Source organism: Hyperoodon ampullatus (genome assembly GCF_949752795.1).
Source record: "Hyperoodon ampullatus genome assembly, chromosome: 14".
Classification (NCBI taxonomy): domain Eukaryota; kingdom Metazoa; phylum Chordata; class Mammalia; order Artiodactyla; family Ziphiidae; genus Hyperoodon; species Hyperoodon ampullatus.
The window spans coordinates 23577778-23596672 of NC_136927.1; the positions used below are offsets into that span (position 1 = coordinate 23577778).

An 18895-nucleotide genomic window follows, 5' to 3' on the forward strand; every position below is an offset into this window, starting at 1 on the left:
TCCACCTGCTAATGCAGGGGGCATGGGTTCGATCCGTAGTCCGGGAAGATCTGACATGCCACAGAGCAACTAAGCCCCTGAGCCATAACTACTGAGCCTGTGCTCTAGAGCCCGCGAGCCACAACTACTGAAGCCCGTGCGCCTAGAGCCTGTGCTCTGCAACAAGAGAAGCCACCGCCATGAGAAGCTCGTGTACTGCAATGAAAAGTAGCTCCCGCTCGCCGCAACTAGAGAAAGCCTGTGCACAGCAACGAAGACCCAATGAAGCTAAATAAATAAATAAACAAACAAATAAAAATTGCCGTCTCTCAAACCACTAAAAAAAAAGGTTAAAAAGAAAGCCATAAGAAATAAGAGTGTGTCTTATTAATAAAAGGGAGCTGATGCTGAAGAAAACTCCTGGAAAATGGTGTAAAGCCCATACGTGGCCCTGGAGCCAAAGGCCTCCTGCCCACCCAGCTCCACACCCTCCTCTGCCAACCCTACATGCCTCTTTCCTCGCCCTGGATGAAGGGTCTTCCAGGTGGCCATTTAGCTACCCTGACTGTGCACTTGCATTTTTGGCTTATTCCACAGCAGCAAGTTCTGTAAATTGACTACGTATTGGGAAATACGAGCACTTGTTTTTGTCTGGAGCTTGATACAGGAGGCTCGTGCTGGGACTGCGCTGGGTGACGGGGCCCGCGGGCCCACCTCGTGACTCACAGACCACGGTCATGTTCCCTCCCAGCCTTTATTTTGCGGACAGTCACCATGCACTAGGTGTGCCCTCCATGGGTGGCCACTCAGCCCCACGGTGGTCCCCAACTGGCCTCCCGGCCCATGGTTCACCCCTCCCCTCACTGGTCACTCTGGAAGATGCTGGTGGGATGACACTGGGCTCAGGGCCGGCTCTGTCTGGCGCAGTGTCCACCCTCTCAGGAGAGGGACTCCAGGACACCCAGCTGCACTGGAAACCAAGACCTCAGTGCCTCATTCAGCTGCATCTCCCCTGAGGACAGTGACAGGCGTCTTTGTGTCCATCCTGGGCAGCCTGGTGAGCCCGATGCCCACTGTCCTGCAGGCCTCCCCTTTCACCCCAGGGAAGCTCTGTGCCAGGTGCGAATGCAGGGATATATCTGGGTACTCTTGACCCCTGGGTCAGTGAGGCCCCTTCCGGGACAGCTCTCCGCCCAGACCCCGCAGCCTGCCCACACAGACTGCCCGACACGCTCTTGGTGGGGATCTTGAGTTCTGGACGGCGGGCTTCAGAATGCCTGAGACGCAGACATTCCCATGCTGCTTCCCGGCATGAGGGCGCGACACACCCAGTCCGTACTGTGCCTTGATTCTTGAATCCATTGTAGAAAACAGTGATCAGAAATAAAGGTGCAGGATGAGGTGAACTCGGAGCGAGAGAGGATGCCCACCCGTGAGCCCAGCTCCTCATGGCCCCTCGTCCTCAACAGGTGGCTGCAGGTGGGCAAAGCTCAGGAAGACCTGCTCCAGCGAGATCTGGCTCACAGAGTAGTCGTCCATGCCATACTTCTCCTTGGCCTTCTCCAGAACACCAAACACCTTTGGAAGCAGAAAAGCCACTGTTAACAAGGCAGGGCCTGGCTCCTCAGCTGGTCTGGGACTCCTCTGGCCATAGTGGGTGGTAAGGCCACCAGAGATCCTACCCCTGCACGGGGCGAGCAGGCCCTGGCACCAGGCTTCCTCCTGACTCTTCCCAGCTCAGAGTATGACCTTTGGGCAAGATGTGTTACCTCTCTGGGACAGTCTCCTTTTTTGCACCATTGTTTTTCCAACTCAGATATTTGAGGTATAAACCCCCAAACCTAGCAGATATTAGGGTGAGTGTTAGAGCAGAAAATGAAAGTGATCCCTCTTTGGAAAGAGCTGGCTGGAGAAGGAGCAACTGCTGGAGGTCCAGTGGGGCCCAAGCTCACCTTCGCCCAGCTGAGGTCATTGCCAGGCAGGTGGTAATGAACCATCCCTTGGTGCTCATCTTCCAGGACGCTGCCTGCACAAAGGAGAGACTGTGTCCCCCTGAGGGCCAGGCTGGATGGCCAGGGGAGGGTGGCCCAGGCCCCTGGAATCGTGGCCCTCATCCCAGGGGTCAGGGATGGACAGACGCACAGACGACCTCTGCACAGTGGCACACACCTGGGAAGGTCAGGTCCACGAATGCCTTGAACTCTTCCAGGGCCTCCTGCTGCCTGTCGCTCCGGATCTTGGCCCGTAGGGAGTAGCCACTGCCAAACTTGCTCTTGAGGTGCTGTGGGCTGCCCAGGCACTTGAACTGACCCTGCACCATGATGGCCAGCCGGGTGCACAAGGCCTCACACTCCTCCATGCTGGGGAGAGGGAGTGGAGGCCTGATATAGCACTGGGGAATGTTGATGCCCACCCTCCACATCAAAAGCTGTGCACATGGGAAAGTACTGATGCCCAAATCAGGCTGTTCCTGATTCCCATGCTCAGGATGTGGCCCACATGGTAGAGCCTAGGGATTCTCCTCAGACTCTTCACCAGATGCTGACAGGTCTTCTGTCCACCCAGCCCCTCCCGGCCCACCCCTCCTACAGCCCCAGTCCTGGCTTTACCTGTGGGAGGTGATGACGATGGCCTTTCCGGACTCGCGGGCCCTTGCCACGGTGTCCCAGAGCAGGCGCCGGGCCACGGGGTCCATGCCAGTGGACGGCTCGTCCAGGAAGATGACTGCTGGCTCTCCAAGAAGGGCAATGCCGGTGCTGAGCTTCCGCTTGTTGCCGCCGCTAGGGCAGAGGGGGTGCAGGGGAAGGCAAGGCGGATGGTTAGCGTGGGCTCCCCGGGTCCCAGCACAGGACTGGGCCCAGTGATGGCAGAGTGTCTCAGGTGAAGAAGAATGAGCTGAGCGTGCCTGGAAAGCCCACTTCATAGAGTAGGAAGCCCTAGAGAGAGCTGTGCCCAGGGGGTCAGTCCACAGCCCCACACAGAGCAGTAACACGACCTGTCTGCACCTAAGGGGGCCTGACAGGGGGTCCTGGCTGTGCCTCCAGGTGGCAAGAACCTGAGGGGCAGCCTCTCTCATCTGGAGCTGCCTGGCCATGCTGCCAAATCCTCACTGATCCTGGAATGATGGGTGGGAGTTCCAGCCCCTGACCCGCATGCCCCCAGCTCTACGGTAACGGAGAGCCTGACTCCACCCTGGGAAGGCCTGAGGTCACTGAGGAGGGGGGCAGGGCAGGGGCCGGGACGCAGGTGCACCTGTATGTCCTGACCAGCTTGTTGGCGTGCGGCTCCAGGAGCAAGCCCCGCAGCGTGTTCTCCACGCAGGCACCGATGTAGCACTCAGGGACACCCCGGAGCCGGGCGTACATGACCAGTGTCTCCCGGCCCGTCATGTGGTCCAGCAGGGCATCAAACTGGGGGCAGTAGCCAATCCGCTGCCGCATCTGGGGTTGGAGCACAGCCGCGAAGCAGCAGGTCAGAGGGTTTCTCTCAGGGGATCTGTCTAGGGTGGTCCCTCAGTCGGTGCACAGGCCCTGGTAGCCTCCCACTGCCAAAGTTTACTGAGCAGCACTTTGTTGGGGTTGCTGGAGGGGGTTGGCTGGCTCAGTGGCGGGGTAGGCACCGGGACCCAGACTGCCCCCCACCCAGGGGTCAGAGACAGGCCAGAGACCGGTCTACCCCGGGCAGCACAGGCGCGGATGGGTGCAAGAATGCATTGATTATACAGAGTGACCGTGTCCATGCAATGCTTTACAGCTGACAGATACCCGTTCATTAGACGTTTGACAAACATCTAATGTGTGCCGGGACCTTTCTTTTTCCTCCTCTATTAAGAGATGTTTGCTGGCAACACCTTTGGGGTGGGGCGTCACCTGAGCAGATGGCATGGCAGCTGGTCTTGGAGCAAGTGGCTACGTTCAGCACAGCCAGGACGCCGGGTGGCAGGCCTCCACCTCCAGCCACGTTAGGCAGCTGGTGGGGACAGGCAAGCCTGGTTTCTGTGGATTCCAGAGATGTGGTTTCTTTTTCTTTAACCTCTTTGGGGTTCTTAGACTTCCGGAATCTGTTCTTAATTGGTCTGGGAAAGTTCTTGGCCATGACCATGGCAGTTACTACCTTTCCCCCCATTCTCTCCTTTCTTGCTGGAACCAGATTAAACGTATTTCAGACTTCTCACCTTGCCTCCATTTCCTAGATCACATTTACAGTTTCCTCTTCCTTGCATATAATTTCAATCTTGTATATTTCTTTGAACATAGTAACACAGTTGTTTTATAATCTGGGTCTGGTAATGGCAAATCCAAAGTGGTGGGCTTGTCCTGTGTGGAGCCCTTGTGTCTGTGGGCTCCAGCCACAGCACCCTGTCTGCTTTGTTTGCTTTGCTTGTGCACTGCTCACAGGCCTTGAAGCACTATGTGAGGGGCTCTTGGAGGCCTAGGATGAAAGCCTTCCTGCAGAGAGGGTGTGAGCTGCAGTGTGGGGGCAGAGCCACCTGGAAGCCCCTGCTGCCAGTTCAGGAAATGCAGTCATTCCCAGGCACAGGCATCTTCTCTGTTCCTTCCCCTGTCCTGCTCAGCACACAGGAAACCGTCCATGCAATCCCCGGGGGTAGAGAGAGCAGGAGGGTGGCCTGCTTCATCCTAACCTAGAGGGGTGGCCCTTTGTTTCTGCCCCATACACTCGATAAGGTCCCTAAACCCAGTCACTGGGACCACAGCGCCCTCTGTGCAGGGGCACTCTGGTGGAGCCTCTCGGGGCTTGCAGATTGCGGAGGTCTTCACCACACCCCGGGCTCTTAGATGCTCTTAACCATGTGGTTTGTCATTAACATTTTATCCTGCTTTTGGTTCTCCGTGGGACGCCTGGTTTGAACAGCCCAGAACACCATTATTATAAATCTACGCACACAGACTAAAGTTCTTTCCAGTGGGCAGAGTTCTGTGGGTGCCACTCTGTGCCCAGGTCCAGAGAAGCCGCTTCTCTGGGAGGGACCCGGTCTCGGCCCGCCTGCCAGGCCTGGTCCCTTCTGGCCGAGGGGGCTGTAATCTCTTCAGTCTTCTCCCCATCACTTGCTTACCTTTGGCTGCGGTCACTGCCTTGTCCTGCTGTCCATGAACCATGAGCCAGAGATAAGCGCCATCTCTACCTCCCGGGTGCCCTTCCTCTTGCCTCCCTGGCTGTACCCACCTTCCCGATGTCAGAGCTGATGCTGTAGCCCCCAACAAAGGCGTCCCCAGAAGTAATGGTCTCCTCCCCGGTGAGCATTTTGAAAGTCGTGGTTTTGCCAGCTCCGTTGAAACCCAGCAGGCCGAAGCACTCTCCTTTCTGGACTGCGAGGGAGACCTTGTCCACAGCGAGGAGGGGCGCCCGCTGCTCATACACCTGCACGGTGCCCAGGAGAAAACACAGCTGTGGGGAGGCCTGCGGACAGCCGGGAGCCAGCTCGGGGTGGGGAGGCGGGGGGTAGACCCGCGGAGGGAGGGCCCGCCTCACCTTGGAGAGCTCCTTGATAATCAGAGGCGTGTCCAGCAGGGAGTCCAGGCTGGGGGCCAGGATGCGGTTCCTCTCATCCACCACGTCCTGGTCTTCAGGAAGCGCCGACGTCCGGGTGTACACTTCTGTCTAATTGTTCCAGAGAAAGACCACCAGGGTGAGCTCCCGCCAGAGCGGTCCTTCCCCATGGGAGGAAGGGCTAAACTACTCACCCCAGCTCAGCCCCACGTGTGCTGACTCAGACCTCCCACAAGGAGAGCTGGGTAGCCGTAAGGGCTAACATTTGCCTCGAGGAGACACAAACCACCTGAGGGACAAGGACGGTGCAGGGCTCATGAAGAAAACCATGAAACCCCTTTTCTTAGAAAAGTCATAATATCTTAGCCCCAATTAGCCCTGGGTTCCTGTCCATCCAATGCTGTTTCAACAGGTTTTGTTTGTTTAGGGAGAGAATGTATGTGACAAACATGAGGGCGCCCCAGCCCACACGCCTCCACTGAGACCGAGGTCCCTGAGGCCCCAGGCTCCCTCGACTCCATGGCTTCACGGTCTTGGGACGGAGAGCCCCTGGGGACGGTGAGGCTGCAGCCCCTCCCAGGCTGTGCGCGCTGCCGGTGGACGCGCAGCCGGGCTGTGGCCAGTGCTGAGGCCCTCCCTGTGTGGTGGCCCCAAGGAAGCCCAACCTCTGTTGGAGGGCGCCCAATGCAGAGCAGCCAAAGGCCAGATGGGGGCCCCGGAGCCACTCACCAGTGCCCGCCTCCTCCGGAAGGCACACAGGCAGGCCTTCAGCCTCCACAGCAGATCGGTCTCAATGAGGAAGAGCAGGGTGAGGTAGGCAAACCCTGAGGTAGCCATGGAGGTCATGAACCTGCCAACCCCCGGAGCGCTCCATGCATAGAAGTTCTCCTGGTACTGGATGTCTATGCAAGCAAGGGACAGGGTGCTGTGCCCATGCCCTGAGCGCCCCTCCCCTCTGGGGTCCCAGCCCACGACCCTCTCTCTGGGACCGTGAGGTGCCTGTGCTCAGCCCCCAGGGTGGAGGATGCGCTGGCGCGGGGCCCACTGGGCTTCTGAGGGTGTGTTACTGCCACATGGGGGCCCCAAGCATCTCCTGCATTTTGGTGGCTTCACCATGAGAGGTGGCCCTTGTGCCTGCGATGGGGGACAGGCTGTCCCGAGAGAGGTCTGGACACTCACTGTGTTTCCGGCAGTAGTGGGCTGCCACCTCGGAGGAGGTGCAGTACCTCCTTGTCTCATAGTTCTCGTAGAAGCTGCTGACCGCCATCCCCAAACAGTGGTTGGGCAGCACCAGGAACACGTGGTCCAGGGTTCTGGAAAGTTCTTCTAACTTGACCGCTGTGGGGAGGAGGCACAGACAAGTCAGCGCTGGAGGACACACCGCACCTGCCTCCAAGAACAGAACAATTGGGAAGGGCAGGTTTCCGGAGTTCCCTGCATAGCCAGCTGTGCCTCCCCCAGGGATCAGGCACCAGGCCTCCGGGGCAGCACCTCTGGCAGGCGGCCCCACCGGCCTGCCCGGTGCCCCCATCTGGGCCTCCCCCATCAGGCTGAGCGGCTCTGTGGGTGCAGGGATGGGAGTGCAGGGAGGTGGTCTCCTGGCTCCCACCTGGGATGCGCATGATGGTGACCACGAGGAAAGTGGCGATGCCCGACAAGATGTTGAATATGGTCAGCCTCGTGTAGGCAGTGGCCGCCCCCGAGAAAAAGAAGCTCATCAGGTACATGAGGGGGATGATGGCCCAGCCGTAGAGCATGAGCAGCAGCAGGGCATCGGCCACGTGGCCGTCCTGCGTGAAGGCGTGCACGTCGAAGGCTTTGAACACCACCTGCAGCAGCACAGACAGGCGGCCAGCGTGCCCTCAGGGGGCACACAAGCCCAGGCCCATCAGCCCCTCTGGCCGTGTCTGCCCCCGACCCACCTCCATGGCTCTCCTGGTATCCTCCCTGAGGAAATAGGGAGCTGTCCACCAGGGCACCTGCTCCAGGGCCCTACCTACCAAAGGGGGGCAGAGGCTGGGGGTGTGCAGACAGACGAGGGGGGCTTCCAGGGCATTCCCAACCTCTTCCCACAACGGGGGCTGAGCTGCCAGCATGGACCCCAGGCTGGTTTCAGTCCGTGCACGGTCCCCAAGGCAAGGCCCCTGGACATGTGGGGGAAGGGCCCCAGCACCATGCAGCTCACCAGCAGCAGCAGACTGGGGACGAGGAAGGACATGAGGTCCCACAGCAGAGCCGAGAGCCAGAAAGTAGCCACGTGGACTCCGCTCACTAACTGCACGTGCTTGGCCTGGACGGCCCTCTCGCTGACCGCCAGGATGGAGAACGTGCTGGACAAGAATGCCATGGCGAAGAGCAAGTTGAGGGCGATGTCGAATCCCTTCCGGCCCCTGCGGGGGTGAGGAGGGTGCGCATCGACAGGTCAGGGACAGAGCACAGCATGTCCGGGCAGGTGGGGGTATCAAGTGGTGGGTCACTACTGTCCAAAGCAGGTGATTCAGTGGCCCAGCCACTAAAGGGTTTAAGGGAGAACATGAGAGCCTCAGGGTCTCTGCACCAGGAAAATTCCATCCCCCTGAGAACAGCTCCTCCTCTGGACATCCTATCCCCAATGATGGCAGTGCCACTCTCCCAGTTGCCTTTAATCTGTACCCGTGCCACCCACTCCCCACAGATACTCAGGTATGGATCTGAGACCTCCACCTCGCTCTCTCTGGCTGCCCCAGTCAGACCCGCTGTCGGGCACAGCATCAGGGTGGTGGCCATCTCCCCGCTCTTGAGTGAGCAGGACATTCAGGTGCCAGCAACATGTTCCAGAAACCAGCGCTGACAGCATTATTCTGTAGCTTAAAACACCCCACCCCATGAAAGGTTCAACAAATGGTGCTGGGACAAATGGATGCTATGTACTGAGTGAAGTGCTAACACAACGTGGATGAGCCTCGAGAGTGAAAGAAGCCAGTCATGAAAGGCCACGCACATGGTATCTGATTCCATCTACATGAAATGTCCAGGACAGGCAAATCCATGGAGACAGAAAGCAGACTCCTGGCTGCTTAGAGGTGGAGGAAAGAGGAATGGGGAGTGACTGCCAGTGGTCCCAGGGTTTCTTTCAGGGATAGTGAAAACGTTCAATAAAATTATATTGTGGTGATGTCTCCACGACTCTGAATATACTAGAAACTGTTCAGTTGTACACCGTGAACAGGTGAACTGTATGGCAGGTGGATTATATCTCCTAGAGCTGTTACAACAAAACGAAAACTCCTGTTCCTTGTCCACTGTCACCCTACTAAGCCTGACTCCTCAGCCTGATCCCCGGCATGGCGAGAACAGAGGACCACCGCTGTGTCTCTGCTTCCGTGGTGGGGACGGGAGGGAGCAGAGGGGGAGGGAGACACCAGAGGGCCAGGGCACAGTCTAAAACGGGAAGTGGGGATGAAACCGCCCCCCACTGATTAACTGCCCTGAGGTGGGGTGATTGTTCTGAAATTAATTGATTTTTCCGGCTTCCTCTGGACGGTCCCCAGAGGTCTGGGGACTCTGCAATGAGGAAGAGGGAGAGTCCCACACACATGATGGTGTGACAGGCCTAAGGACAGAGATGCCCAATGGGCTCCCTGACTCAAGGCCACCGAGGGGCAGCAACACACACAACAGCTGCGTGCTGCAGGCTGGACGGGAGCAGACACTCGGATCCCCCAGGGGCAGTGGCCAGCAAGAGCCGGGTGCAGATTTGGGAAGAGGGCACGGCTCTCCAAATCCTTAGGAGTCTCCCGTGGGGCCTGGGTATATGGGGGCTGTGGTCTCACCAGCTTATCTGCTGTCCAAGGGAAGGCTGAGTGTGGAAGGCTGAGAAGGATGTGGGGCAGGAGTCCCCAGCCAAGAACTGGGAGATTCCTGAGGGCAGAAACAATGTTGTTTTTACCGCTGTGGCCCTTGGGGGTCCCTGGCAGTGCCTGAGGTGGTCATTCCTGGTGAGGGGTCCCGACCTGATGGGAGCAGGGTCCTGACTGGGCTGGGCCAGGTCCTGACCATGTGGGGATGGGGTCCTGAGACGGGGGGACAGTGCACATACTCGTTGAACTGATCCTTGGCAGCCTGCAGGGCACTCCGGGGCTGAGGGTAGTTGGAGACCGTGATGGAGGCCTGAGGGCCGCACAGCAGCTTGAACAGAAGGTTGTCCACGATGGCCAGCGTGGTGGCCGGCGAGTGGTACGCCTGGTTGTTGAACAGGGCAGTGACCACCGTGCGCTTGCCCACGTCTCTGAAGGATGCCGCCACCAGGCACCGCTCGTTAAAGCCGCCCCCCTCCACCGAGGCCCTGAAAATCAGGAACTCCTCCAGGTCACCTGGGGGTGGGCAATGGCAGAGTCAGCAGCGTCCTGCGTCCCCCTCCGAGGCCCTGTTCTGTGGGGCTCTGAAGGGCCAGAGGAACAGCAGAAAGGATGCATCACCTTCCACCCGCACGCTGTCCACGGACCATGGGGCCACGCAGTGGGAGCAGCAGGACCTGGGGCTGCAGGCCTTGGGGGGGACACCCCCATAGCCACAGGAGCTGAGTGGCAGGGCAGGCTCTTCCTTCTCCCCCACAAACCCCCTGTTCACACACATACACACACTAAAGGGCCTCTCAGAGATACAGGGCCTGGACCTGAGCCAGGGTCAACGTGGCAGGAAGAAGGTTGGATCAGGAGGAGGTGAGGGTCCAGAAGTCAGAGCTGTGGAAACCTCTGAGCGGACTGAAGGGTGAAGCTCCCAGTCAGGTGCAGGGAGGGCGGCCCTAGGTGGGCTTGGACCAGCCCTCAGGACCACAGGGGTGGGTGAGGGGCTACCTCCAAGGGTGCAATTACACAGGACTGTCCCTCTATGTCTCTGTTTTTCCAGTTTTCATAGAAGAAATAAGTACCCTTTTATAATCATAAGAAAATAAGAGTTTTTAAAAAGAGTGTCCTGAGGGAGAAGGCCCTGGGAGAAGGAGCTGTTCTCTTGGCACGCGGATGAGCTCCAGCGAATCCCCACTTCACATCAGATTCTCTGGGCAGTTGGGTTCTGGGCAGCCCATATGCCTGGCATTCTCCTGCAACCCAAGGGCAGCAACAGAATCCCAATCATGCCAGGCCCAGCACTTTGCTCCTCAGCTGCGGCACAGAGCAAGTGGGGGTTCTGACGGGGGTGGGGTCAGCTGCCCACCCACGAGTGACCTTGGGGGCATTCAGTTCCACTAGCTCACGAGCACACACTGCCCAGCCCACAGCTGGCCACGTGGCTGCAGGGAACCAGCATCTCACACATGCTCACTGCTCCCGCCTTGCCTCTCACTCAGCTGTCGCCTGGGGACAGCGATGACACCCACACTGTGGGACCCGAGTGTCAGCGAGGGAACAGGGACCCGTTGATGAATTCTAATGGAGACAGTTACAGAGGCTCTCGGCAAGTCTGCTGTGGCTCTTGGCACACAAGGAAAAGGGTCAGATGCATTAGGTGCAGTGTAATTCACCCACAGTAAGGTGCTCAGGACTGAAAGTCCCCACGCTCCATGAGGGAGCAGGCAGTCTGGCCTTCCACACCCTCCCAGGCCCAGGCATCTACGGCACTGTTCTAAATCCCTGGAGCCACCACGCACCATGACAGCCCTGAAATCTTCACGCCAGGCCGAGTGACAGCCAGAAAACAAGATGGGATGGAATGGGAGTGACAAACAAGGCGCCCACCACTGTCAGTAGGGCTACTCAGGGCCCTGATTGCTGGCAGGCCGAGCAGGGACTCCGGCTGCAGCAGCTCCTCCTGGCAGCGGTGCCCCTAGCAGTGCCGGCCTGCTCTAGGCCGTTGATACGTTCAACATTTTCCTAAAGAGGAACCTGACTCCTGCCAAGATTTTGGGACCATCAGCGTGCTGAACCTCAAAGCTGCTGGCCAGGAAGTGGAAGGGGAGCAGAAAAACGTGAAAAACTTCAAGCATATTCCATTTAACTAGAGTGCGATGCCTGCTCTAAAGCCAGGGCAGTGTCCAACTGCCACCGCCAGGGGCACGAGATAGTTTCGGTTTTAGGATGTGGTAAGAAAACACCATGTCACATAAGGCATATCGTGACCGGCCTCTCAAACAAAAAAAGGTAATAACGTAAATACTGCTGAGGTTTTACATTTCATTTGTAAATGGTCCTGAAGAATCTGACTTCTGTAAATGACTGCCTGGACAAAGTTTAGCCCTAGAGACGTGGACTTTTGTCTTTCTCTGACTCAGGGCAAAGATTTTCTCCCCCAGGGGACACCTGGCAATGTCTGGAGTGGGGGTGATGCCAGGAATGCTGTTAAGCAAAGAACCACCCCAAATGTCCACAGTGCCTTGGTTGAGAAGCAGGCTCTGACAGCACAACTCAGGCCCCAAGCCACCTGGGGACACCCCTTACCCAGCACCTCTCGAGGTTCCTGGTCCTCAGCCTGCAGCATGTCTTTCAAATGCTCTGACAGCTGCTGATCCAGCCGAGAGGTCCCGGGAACTGAGAAGGGGACGATGGTTCTGCCATACTCAGCCAAGGTCAGCTTCAGGAGGGGGTCATCGAAGATCTCGGAGGAGTAGTTGATGGCCAGGAGGGCCAGGGTGATGCATGTCAGAGGGACCAGGACCTGGGCTGCTACCATCTTCCACTCCCGCCAGCTGTATGCGGCCTTCTTCAGGAACATGGCCCAGAACTGCTGGCAGTGGAGGGCCAGCTGCGACAGAGGGGATGAGGGTGATACAACCGCCACCACGGAGCCAGTGCCGGACCCCGCCCTCCAGCAGCAGGCACGGTCTGCACATGAGCCTGGGGTCCCAGGGCTTCTCCTGGGGCCCAGTCGATGACATGGAAGACCCACAAGAACACATCCCCATAGGTCCCAACTGCGCCCTGAGGGTCTCACATCAGCTGTGGCGGCAGGGCAGGCACTATTCCACCGTCGAAGGAGGTTAAGGGACCCTCTGCTATCCTAGAGGGGAGCCGAGACCTCTGCTTTCCCCGTGGTCCTGTTCAGAGGACTCTGGCCAACCTCACAGCAGAGGAGATGGACAAACCTCCCCCCACTGCCTATATTCCCCACGCTCAACCCTTCACTGTCCTCTAAGTGCAGGTCAGGCCGGCAGGGACCAGAGCCCAGCTCCGCCATGTGCTGTCCATTCGACCTTGGCCCAGGCCTCAGCTTCCTGTCTGTAAAATGGGACTGGTGCTGCCCTCTGTCTCACTGGGTGCCAGGCACATGGCAAGCTCTAAGCTCTCGGTACACGGGGCACTGTTAGCCTTATAAGCAGTGTTCACCCTTATTCGTGAGTGGCCAGGTTGGAACAACGAGAAATGACAGGTACTCGACTAAAATGTTCCAGGTTTTCCTTCTGCCTGCCAGCCCATGGGAGCACGAGCTGTAATCTGCCCTCTTCCCAGAGTGTTGACCCTCCCTATGCTCACATCTGCCTCCGCGGCCTCTAACGCATGCAGTGCTTGGGGTCGCGCAGTCTCACCCCGGTGTTGAGCCTGACGGCAGTGTTCTCCTCAATCAGGGTGCCGACGCCGTCAGTCGGGTCCATGGTCCCGCACAGGTGGCTGTCCACGGCCCAGTCACTCGCCCGCCTCTCGTGCTGGTACTGCAGGGCAGGGAGCTGGATGGCTTGGATGTCCATGCTGGTGTCCACCAGCTTACCGACCCTGGTCGAGACATGGAGGCCCAGTCACAACTCGGCTCCTCGGGGAGGGAGAGGGGCAGCAAAGGCAGGTGACTGTCAGGGGCACTAAAGCAGAGCGCCATCTGCTCCATCGGCTGGGACTTCATTTGTTCATTCACTCATTCATCAACAAGTATCTCCAGGACACCAGGTATGGCAGCCAAGCAAAGTCCAGGAGAGAGACAACTAGACAGGGCCCTGCCCATTGGGGCCTCCCGGTCTCCCAGGGAGACTGATCGAAGTCAGCATTTATAACCCAGGCTTTCCAGAGGGACAGGACAGGGCTTGGGGCACGATGGCAGCACCAGGAGGGCTTGTGACAATACAGGACACTGCGGCTCGGGGCGCTCACTGTCACTCTGAGACCAGGGAGCAGAAGAGTGTGCTCCAGAAGGGGCAACACTGGGACAGGTGAGACAGAGACGGGTGCATGGAGGGCGGGCAGGTGGTAAGGCTGCCAGGCCCTGTGGCGGAGCCTGGTGTCGGGGTCGCACCGAAGCCAGGGAACCACCCGACTCAAATGGCACTGTACTTATATTCACTTATCCTGTTGCCTCCTCTAGGGTATGCGATCCTCAAGGAAAAACATCTATCTCACAGTTATTTTTGTATTTCTTGTTCTTAGCACTGTGTCTGCTAAATAAAGCATTCAAACAATGTTTGACCAATGTATTAACCGTCTGGAGCTCACCCCGTAGTTCTGAGGGGTGAAGGCTAAATTTCACATCTTCATCAAAGATGGAAACACACTCCGGGATCATTACCTAGACCTGAGAGGAGCTTGGCCAGCCTGATGCTGCTGAGGTGCTCCCGGGAGGGGCCCCAGGGGAGATGCCAACACACTCACAACGTGGGAGTGGAGTTTCCAGTGATCAGAGCTCGGCTGCTCTGCTGTCTGAGTCACTGCGCGTGTCAGGAACCTGGCTGAGTCTGTGCAAGTGTTAATATAGGGCTGTGATGTGAACTCGGGCCCTGACAGCCGGCCCACTGCCCTGCTGCCCACCCCCCCGGGCTGTAGGTCCACCTCAGATGGGTGTTCCAGATGACAATCAAGGGGATTGCTTTATTATCACACTTTGGAAAAATCATCCACAAGGCTGAGCCCCAGACAGATGCAGACGCACGTTTACTTACCGCAGGAAGACTTCCTCCATGGTGGTGACAGAGGCCCCGAAGCTGGCGATGCCCAGCTCTTTCTGCTTCTTCTCCAGTTTAGCAAAAAGACTTTCAAACCTGAAGAAAAAGACCGAGTGATGAGTCACTTCTCAGTGACTTTCTAGATAATTTGTTTCTAAATAATCACCTCTGTGCTGTATGGGGGAGGAGCAAAGGAAGGTTAGCTCCTCGAGATGCCTTCTCAAAAAAAAAAAAAAAGTTAGGCTTTGTTCTTCCCCTGCGCACCCTTTCTCCCCCTATGTAACATTTTTTTTTAATAATCTTTTTTTTTTTGGCCATGCCGCGCAGCTAGCAGGATCTCAGTTCCCCGACCAGGGATTGAACCCAGGCCACAGCAGGGAAAGTGCTGAATCCTAACCACTAGACCACCAAGGAATTCCCACACATAACATTTTTTGAGTATGTTGGCCTATTAGGCACTCTTCGATACCTATACACCTACATGAAATCACAAAGCAAACCAAAAGAAATTGGTGAATATTCTTTTACTTATTGGGTAGGGAAGTACTTTCTAAGAAGAAATAACAAAGGAAAAGATATAACCCATTAATCCCATCTGCAGGGGGAAAAAAATCCCACAAAATTAAAAGGCAGCAACAAATTAGAAAAAGTTGCAACACAAATGGTTGATGTTAATACATAAGCCGTGAACATGCAACACGCAGAAGAAGCGACGCTTATAGCCCAATAAGCATGGGAAGCGGTCAACCTCCCGCCAGCAGGAATGGAATACAAAATGGCAATTACGCATGTGTGTGCCATTTTCACCCATTAGATACACAAATATTAAAAAGAAATTTTACTCAAAGTTGGTAACTGTGGAGTAAATGGACACTCCCCTATGCTGCTGCTGGGGAAGTCAAACACATCACCTTTCCAGAAGTGAATCTGGTAAAATTTACCCTACTATTGGGAATCTATTCTAAGGGGTAATTGGAGATCTTGACAAAGATTTTTCTAAAAGGATGTGCATTAGCACATTTGTGTGTGTGTGTGATAACAGAGTAGGTGTAAAACGAATTATACTATATCTAAGTCAGAGAGGACTCCCCTGGTGGCGCAGTGGTTAAGAATCCGTCTGCCGGGCTTCCCTGGTGGCTCAGTGGTTAAGAATCTGCCTGCCAATGCAGGAGACATGGGTTTGAGCCCTGGTCCGGGAAGATCCCACATGCTGCGGAGCAACTAAGCCCATGCACCGTAACTACTGAGCCTGTGCTCTAGGGCCCGCAATCCACAACTACTGAAGCCCATGCGCCTAGAGCCCATGCTCCACAAGAAGAAAAGTCACCGCAATGAGAAGCCCATGCACCACAACGAAGAGTAGCCCCAGCTCACCGCAACTAGAGAAAGCCCGCACACAGGAACGAAGACCCAACGCAGCCAAAAATAAAAATAAATAAATTAAAAAAAAGAATCTGCCTGCCAATGCAGGGGACTGGGTTTGAGCCCTGGTCCAGGAGGATCTCACATGCCACAGAGCAACTAAGCTTCTGCACCACAACTACTGAGCCTGCTCTCTAGAGCCCGCGAGCCACAACTACTGAGCCTGCGAGCCACAACTACTGAAGCCTGCATGCCTAGAGCCCATGCCCCGCAAGAAGAGAAGCCGCTGCAATGAGAAGCCCATGCACCGCAACGAAGAATATCCCCTGCTAGCTGCAACCAGAGAAAGCCTGTGCACAACAAAGACCCAACACAGCCAAAAAAAAAAAACAAAAAACAATGAGTCAGAGAACACTGCCGTGATTAAAACCACATTTCTCAATCCGGATTGCAGCAAGATTAATGTACTTTTAAGTCTTCTATTCCGAAGTTTCTGAATGTGACTTAAGAGTTTGGTTTTTACCTCCCCACACCAGGAGTCTGCTCTGTTTATGAGGCCTGTGTTCATGACTCAGATTCTGAGACCAAGAAGACACACGAGTTCACAGCTGCACACTAACCCTGAGTGGCTGTGGTGTGAGGAGCGAGCCTCGTGCCGAGTGTGAATGGCATCAGGGCACTGAGCACCCTGTGATGAGCCACTCTTCTCCTTTTCGGGTACAGCCCTGACGCACAGAGAGGCCTGGCACCCTGCGCCCAGCAAGCAGATTCACTGGGTACCTATCATCACAGGCCCAGGAGCTAAGAGGTACCCCTGGCCAAGCCACACAGGTGCAGGGCGGGTGACTCTACACACGGAGCCCTTAAGGCCCCCTGAGCCTCCTTCTCAGATCTGTACTGTGAATGCTCTGGGACACACACGTGCCTGTGCATGGTCTCTCTAGGATGTGTACCTGTCCGTGCTCTCTGGGACATGTATGTACCTGTGTGTGCTCTCCTTGGGAAGAATGAACGACAGCTCTGCTCCGGCACTGCTCTCCAGGGTGGCGTTGGGGACATGGTGGTGGACCAGCCGGGAGATGCCCTCGGGGCTGCAGTGAGGCTCCTTCACCAGCGTCATGTGGTAGCCTGCGCCTGGTACACCCAGGAGCCCAGTGAGGCTGCATCCCACCCTCCTCCTGGCCCACCCAGGGCCCCGGGCTCCTGCAGGTCAGGCTCCTGGGAAAGGGGCTGCAGAGCTGGGGCAAGTGAACTGGAATCGATGCATCTCAGGGCACCTCAATGCTGTCCTGAGGGTCTCACCTCCCCACCTCCGCCCACTGGGGAGAGATGCTGGAGGACCTGGGGTGGTGAGCATGATAAGGAGGTGAAACCAGAGCTGGACTTCAGATGTCAAGCCTCAGACACTGGGGTACAAATTGTCCCCAAAACCCCTTCTCCCTGCTTTCTCGGTAGCAGAACCTAAGGACAAAGGCCACTCTCTTACAGCCTCTTCCCAGCCTGATGGTGACCACACTAGGTCACCTTCTGCTTTTGGGGCTGTGTGCTGGTCAGAGGAAGCCGCAGATGTGAGGGGTGCAAATCCTGGGGTGTCCTGGGGGTGGGGCGCTGGTCTTCTATATTGGCTCCTTCTGCTGGCGGGACATGGATGTGACCTGGCGTGCCAGGACCATGTTGGACCATGAGTTGTCCTCGAGATGGGAAGCCATGCTCATACAGCAAAGACGGGGCTGACTCCATGCGCTGCCCACCAGCCCTAGACAGTGCCGTGGGCCCCTCACTTGTTTGGGAGCTGCAACGCTGGTGAGCGGCCTTGGTCTCTGCAACGGCACCCCTGCTCTTGGTGGCCCTGGCACTTGACTGCTAGTCCACTGCTCAAAGCTGAATGATGCTCCAAATCAAGACTACCTGCTTCATTCCTTCTTCATTCTCACAGGCCCCTCTGCCTGGGGCCTCGGGTCTCTACCCACAGGTAGCAGAACAGGATGTCTAGAGAAGGCCTCTCTCTGCCTGATCTCAGGGGCCCTTCGGGAACGTTGCCAGTGGATACTTTCTCCAGCACACTGGGCCAGCAACGCTGACCCCACACAGAATGGAGTTTCGGCTGCCTGCCCCGCTGCTTGCCTGCGGCCGCTCACCATATTTCTGCTTCAGGAACAGAGATGACCCGCAGCACTGCAGCTCCCCCTTGGCCATGATGGCGATGCGGTCCCCCAGCAGGTCGGCCTCATCCATGAAGTGGGTGGTCAGCAGGATGGTGCGGTCACTTTTGTGCTGCTGAAGAAGGTCCCAGATGGCCCTCCTGGAGATGGCATCCATGCCCGAGGTGGGCTCATCCAGCATCAGCACCTGGAGGGCAGAGGAAAGGGCTTGTGATGATGGCAGAGCCACGTCCTAGGCCCAGGCTGCTGCAGGCCCCGCCGCCCCTACCTTGGAGCCTGCGATGAGGGCAATGCCGATGGAGAGCTTGCGCCTCATTCCCCCGCTCAGGAACCTGCTCCGGGAGTCCCGCTTGTCCTCCAGACTGAGGATATGCAGCATGCGTTTGACTTCTTCAGGGCACTTCTGGCGCGACAAGCCTTTCAGCTGACACAGCAGGGGACAGAGATCTGGCAGCGGCTTCTGACGGGAGGCCAGCCTGTCCAGCTGGCACTGGAATGGTGCTGTCTCTGTCCCTCCCCAGGCTGGATCTCGTGTCCTGACACCCACCCACCCCAAAATTGGCGAACGCCTCCTCGGAGCAGGTTCAGTTTGCTGGGAGGCTAAGGACTCACATGGCTGCCCTGGGGACCCGAGCATGTGGGTGATGGAATAACCACGACGACCCATGAATCCTGTCACCTGCCGGCTCACCTGAGCATAGAAATACAGGTGTTCTGCGACAGTCAGGTTGTCAAACAAGACGTCATGCTGCGGGCACAGGCCCAAGCTCTTCCGGATCTGAGCCATGTCTTGGGAGATTTCGTACCCACTGATATATGCCCGTCCACTGGTCGGGGAAAAGAGACCTAGGGCCAAGCAGAAGACCCCGGGGCTCAAGTTCAGCGTGAACATCTTCCAGTAGCACGAGGAGTGCTGAGCCTCCCTGGTCCACACGGTGTGCACCCTGCCGTGTGGGTCTCCGGAGACAGAGGAGGGTGGGGGATGCCCACTGCCAGGATGTGTGGCTTGTGAGGAATGAGAGAGGCGCATCCCCCACACTCTCAGAGC

General features: G+C 57.0%; 1 protein-coding gene across 1 annotated transcript in view; it reads right to left on the reverse strand.

Annotated features, from left to right (window-relative positions):
* Positions 1-732: 732 nt before the first annotated feature.
* ABCA3 (ATP binding cassette subfamily A member 3) overlaps positions 733-18895 on the reverse strand; it is a gene marked incomplete at its 5' end in the record, with an annotated part of 35539 nt that continues 17376 nt past the window's right edge. The window contains 19 exons of the mRNA XM_079719608.1: positions 733-1557; positions 1932-2001; positions 2145-2339; positions 2589-2759; positions 3232-3419; positions 5164-5358; positions 5470-5598; positions 6217-6389; positions 6667-6825; positions 7097-7316; positions 7673-7877; positions 9566-9839; positions 11901-12204; positions 12986-13169; positions 14321-14419; positions 16669-16819; positions 17824-18034; positions 18116-18271; positions 18539-18693. Coding sequence (XP_079575734.1) covers positions 1426-1557; positions 1932-2001; positions 2145-2339; positions 2589-2759; positions 3232-3419; positions 5164-5358; positions 5470-5598; positions 6217-6389; positions 6667-6825; positions 7097-7316; positions 7673-7877; positions 9566-9839; positions 11901-12204; positions 12986-13169; positions 14321-14419; positions 16669-16819; positions 17824-18034; positions 18116-18271; positions 18539-18693 — 3371 coding nt within the window. The 3' untranslated portion in view covers positions 733-1425. The remainder of the gene's footprint in view (positions 1558-1931; positions 2002-2144; positions 2340-2588; positions 2760-3231; positions 3420-5163; positions 5359-5469; positions 5599-6216; positions 6390-6666; positions 6826-7096; positions 7317-7672; positions 7878-9565; positions 9840-11900; positions 12205-12985; positions 13170-14320; positions 14420-16668; positions 16820-17823; positions 18035-18115; positions 18272-18538; positions 18694-18895) is intronic.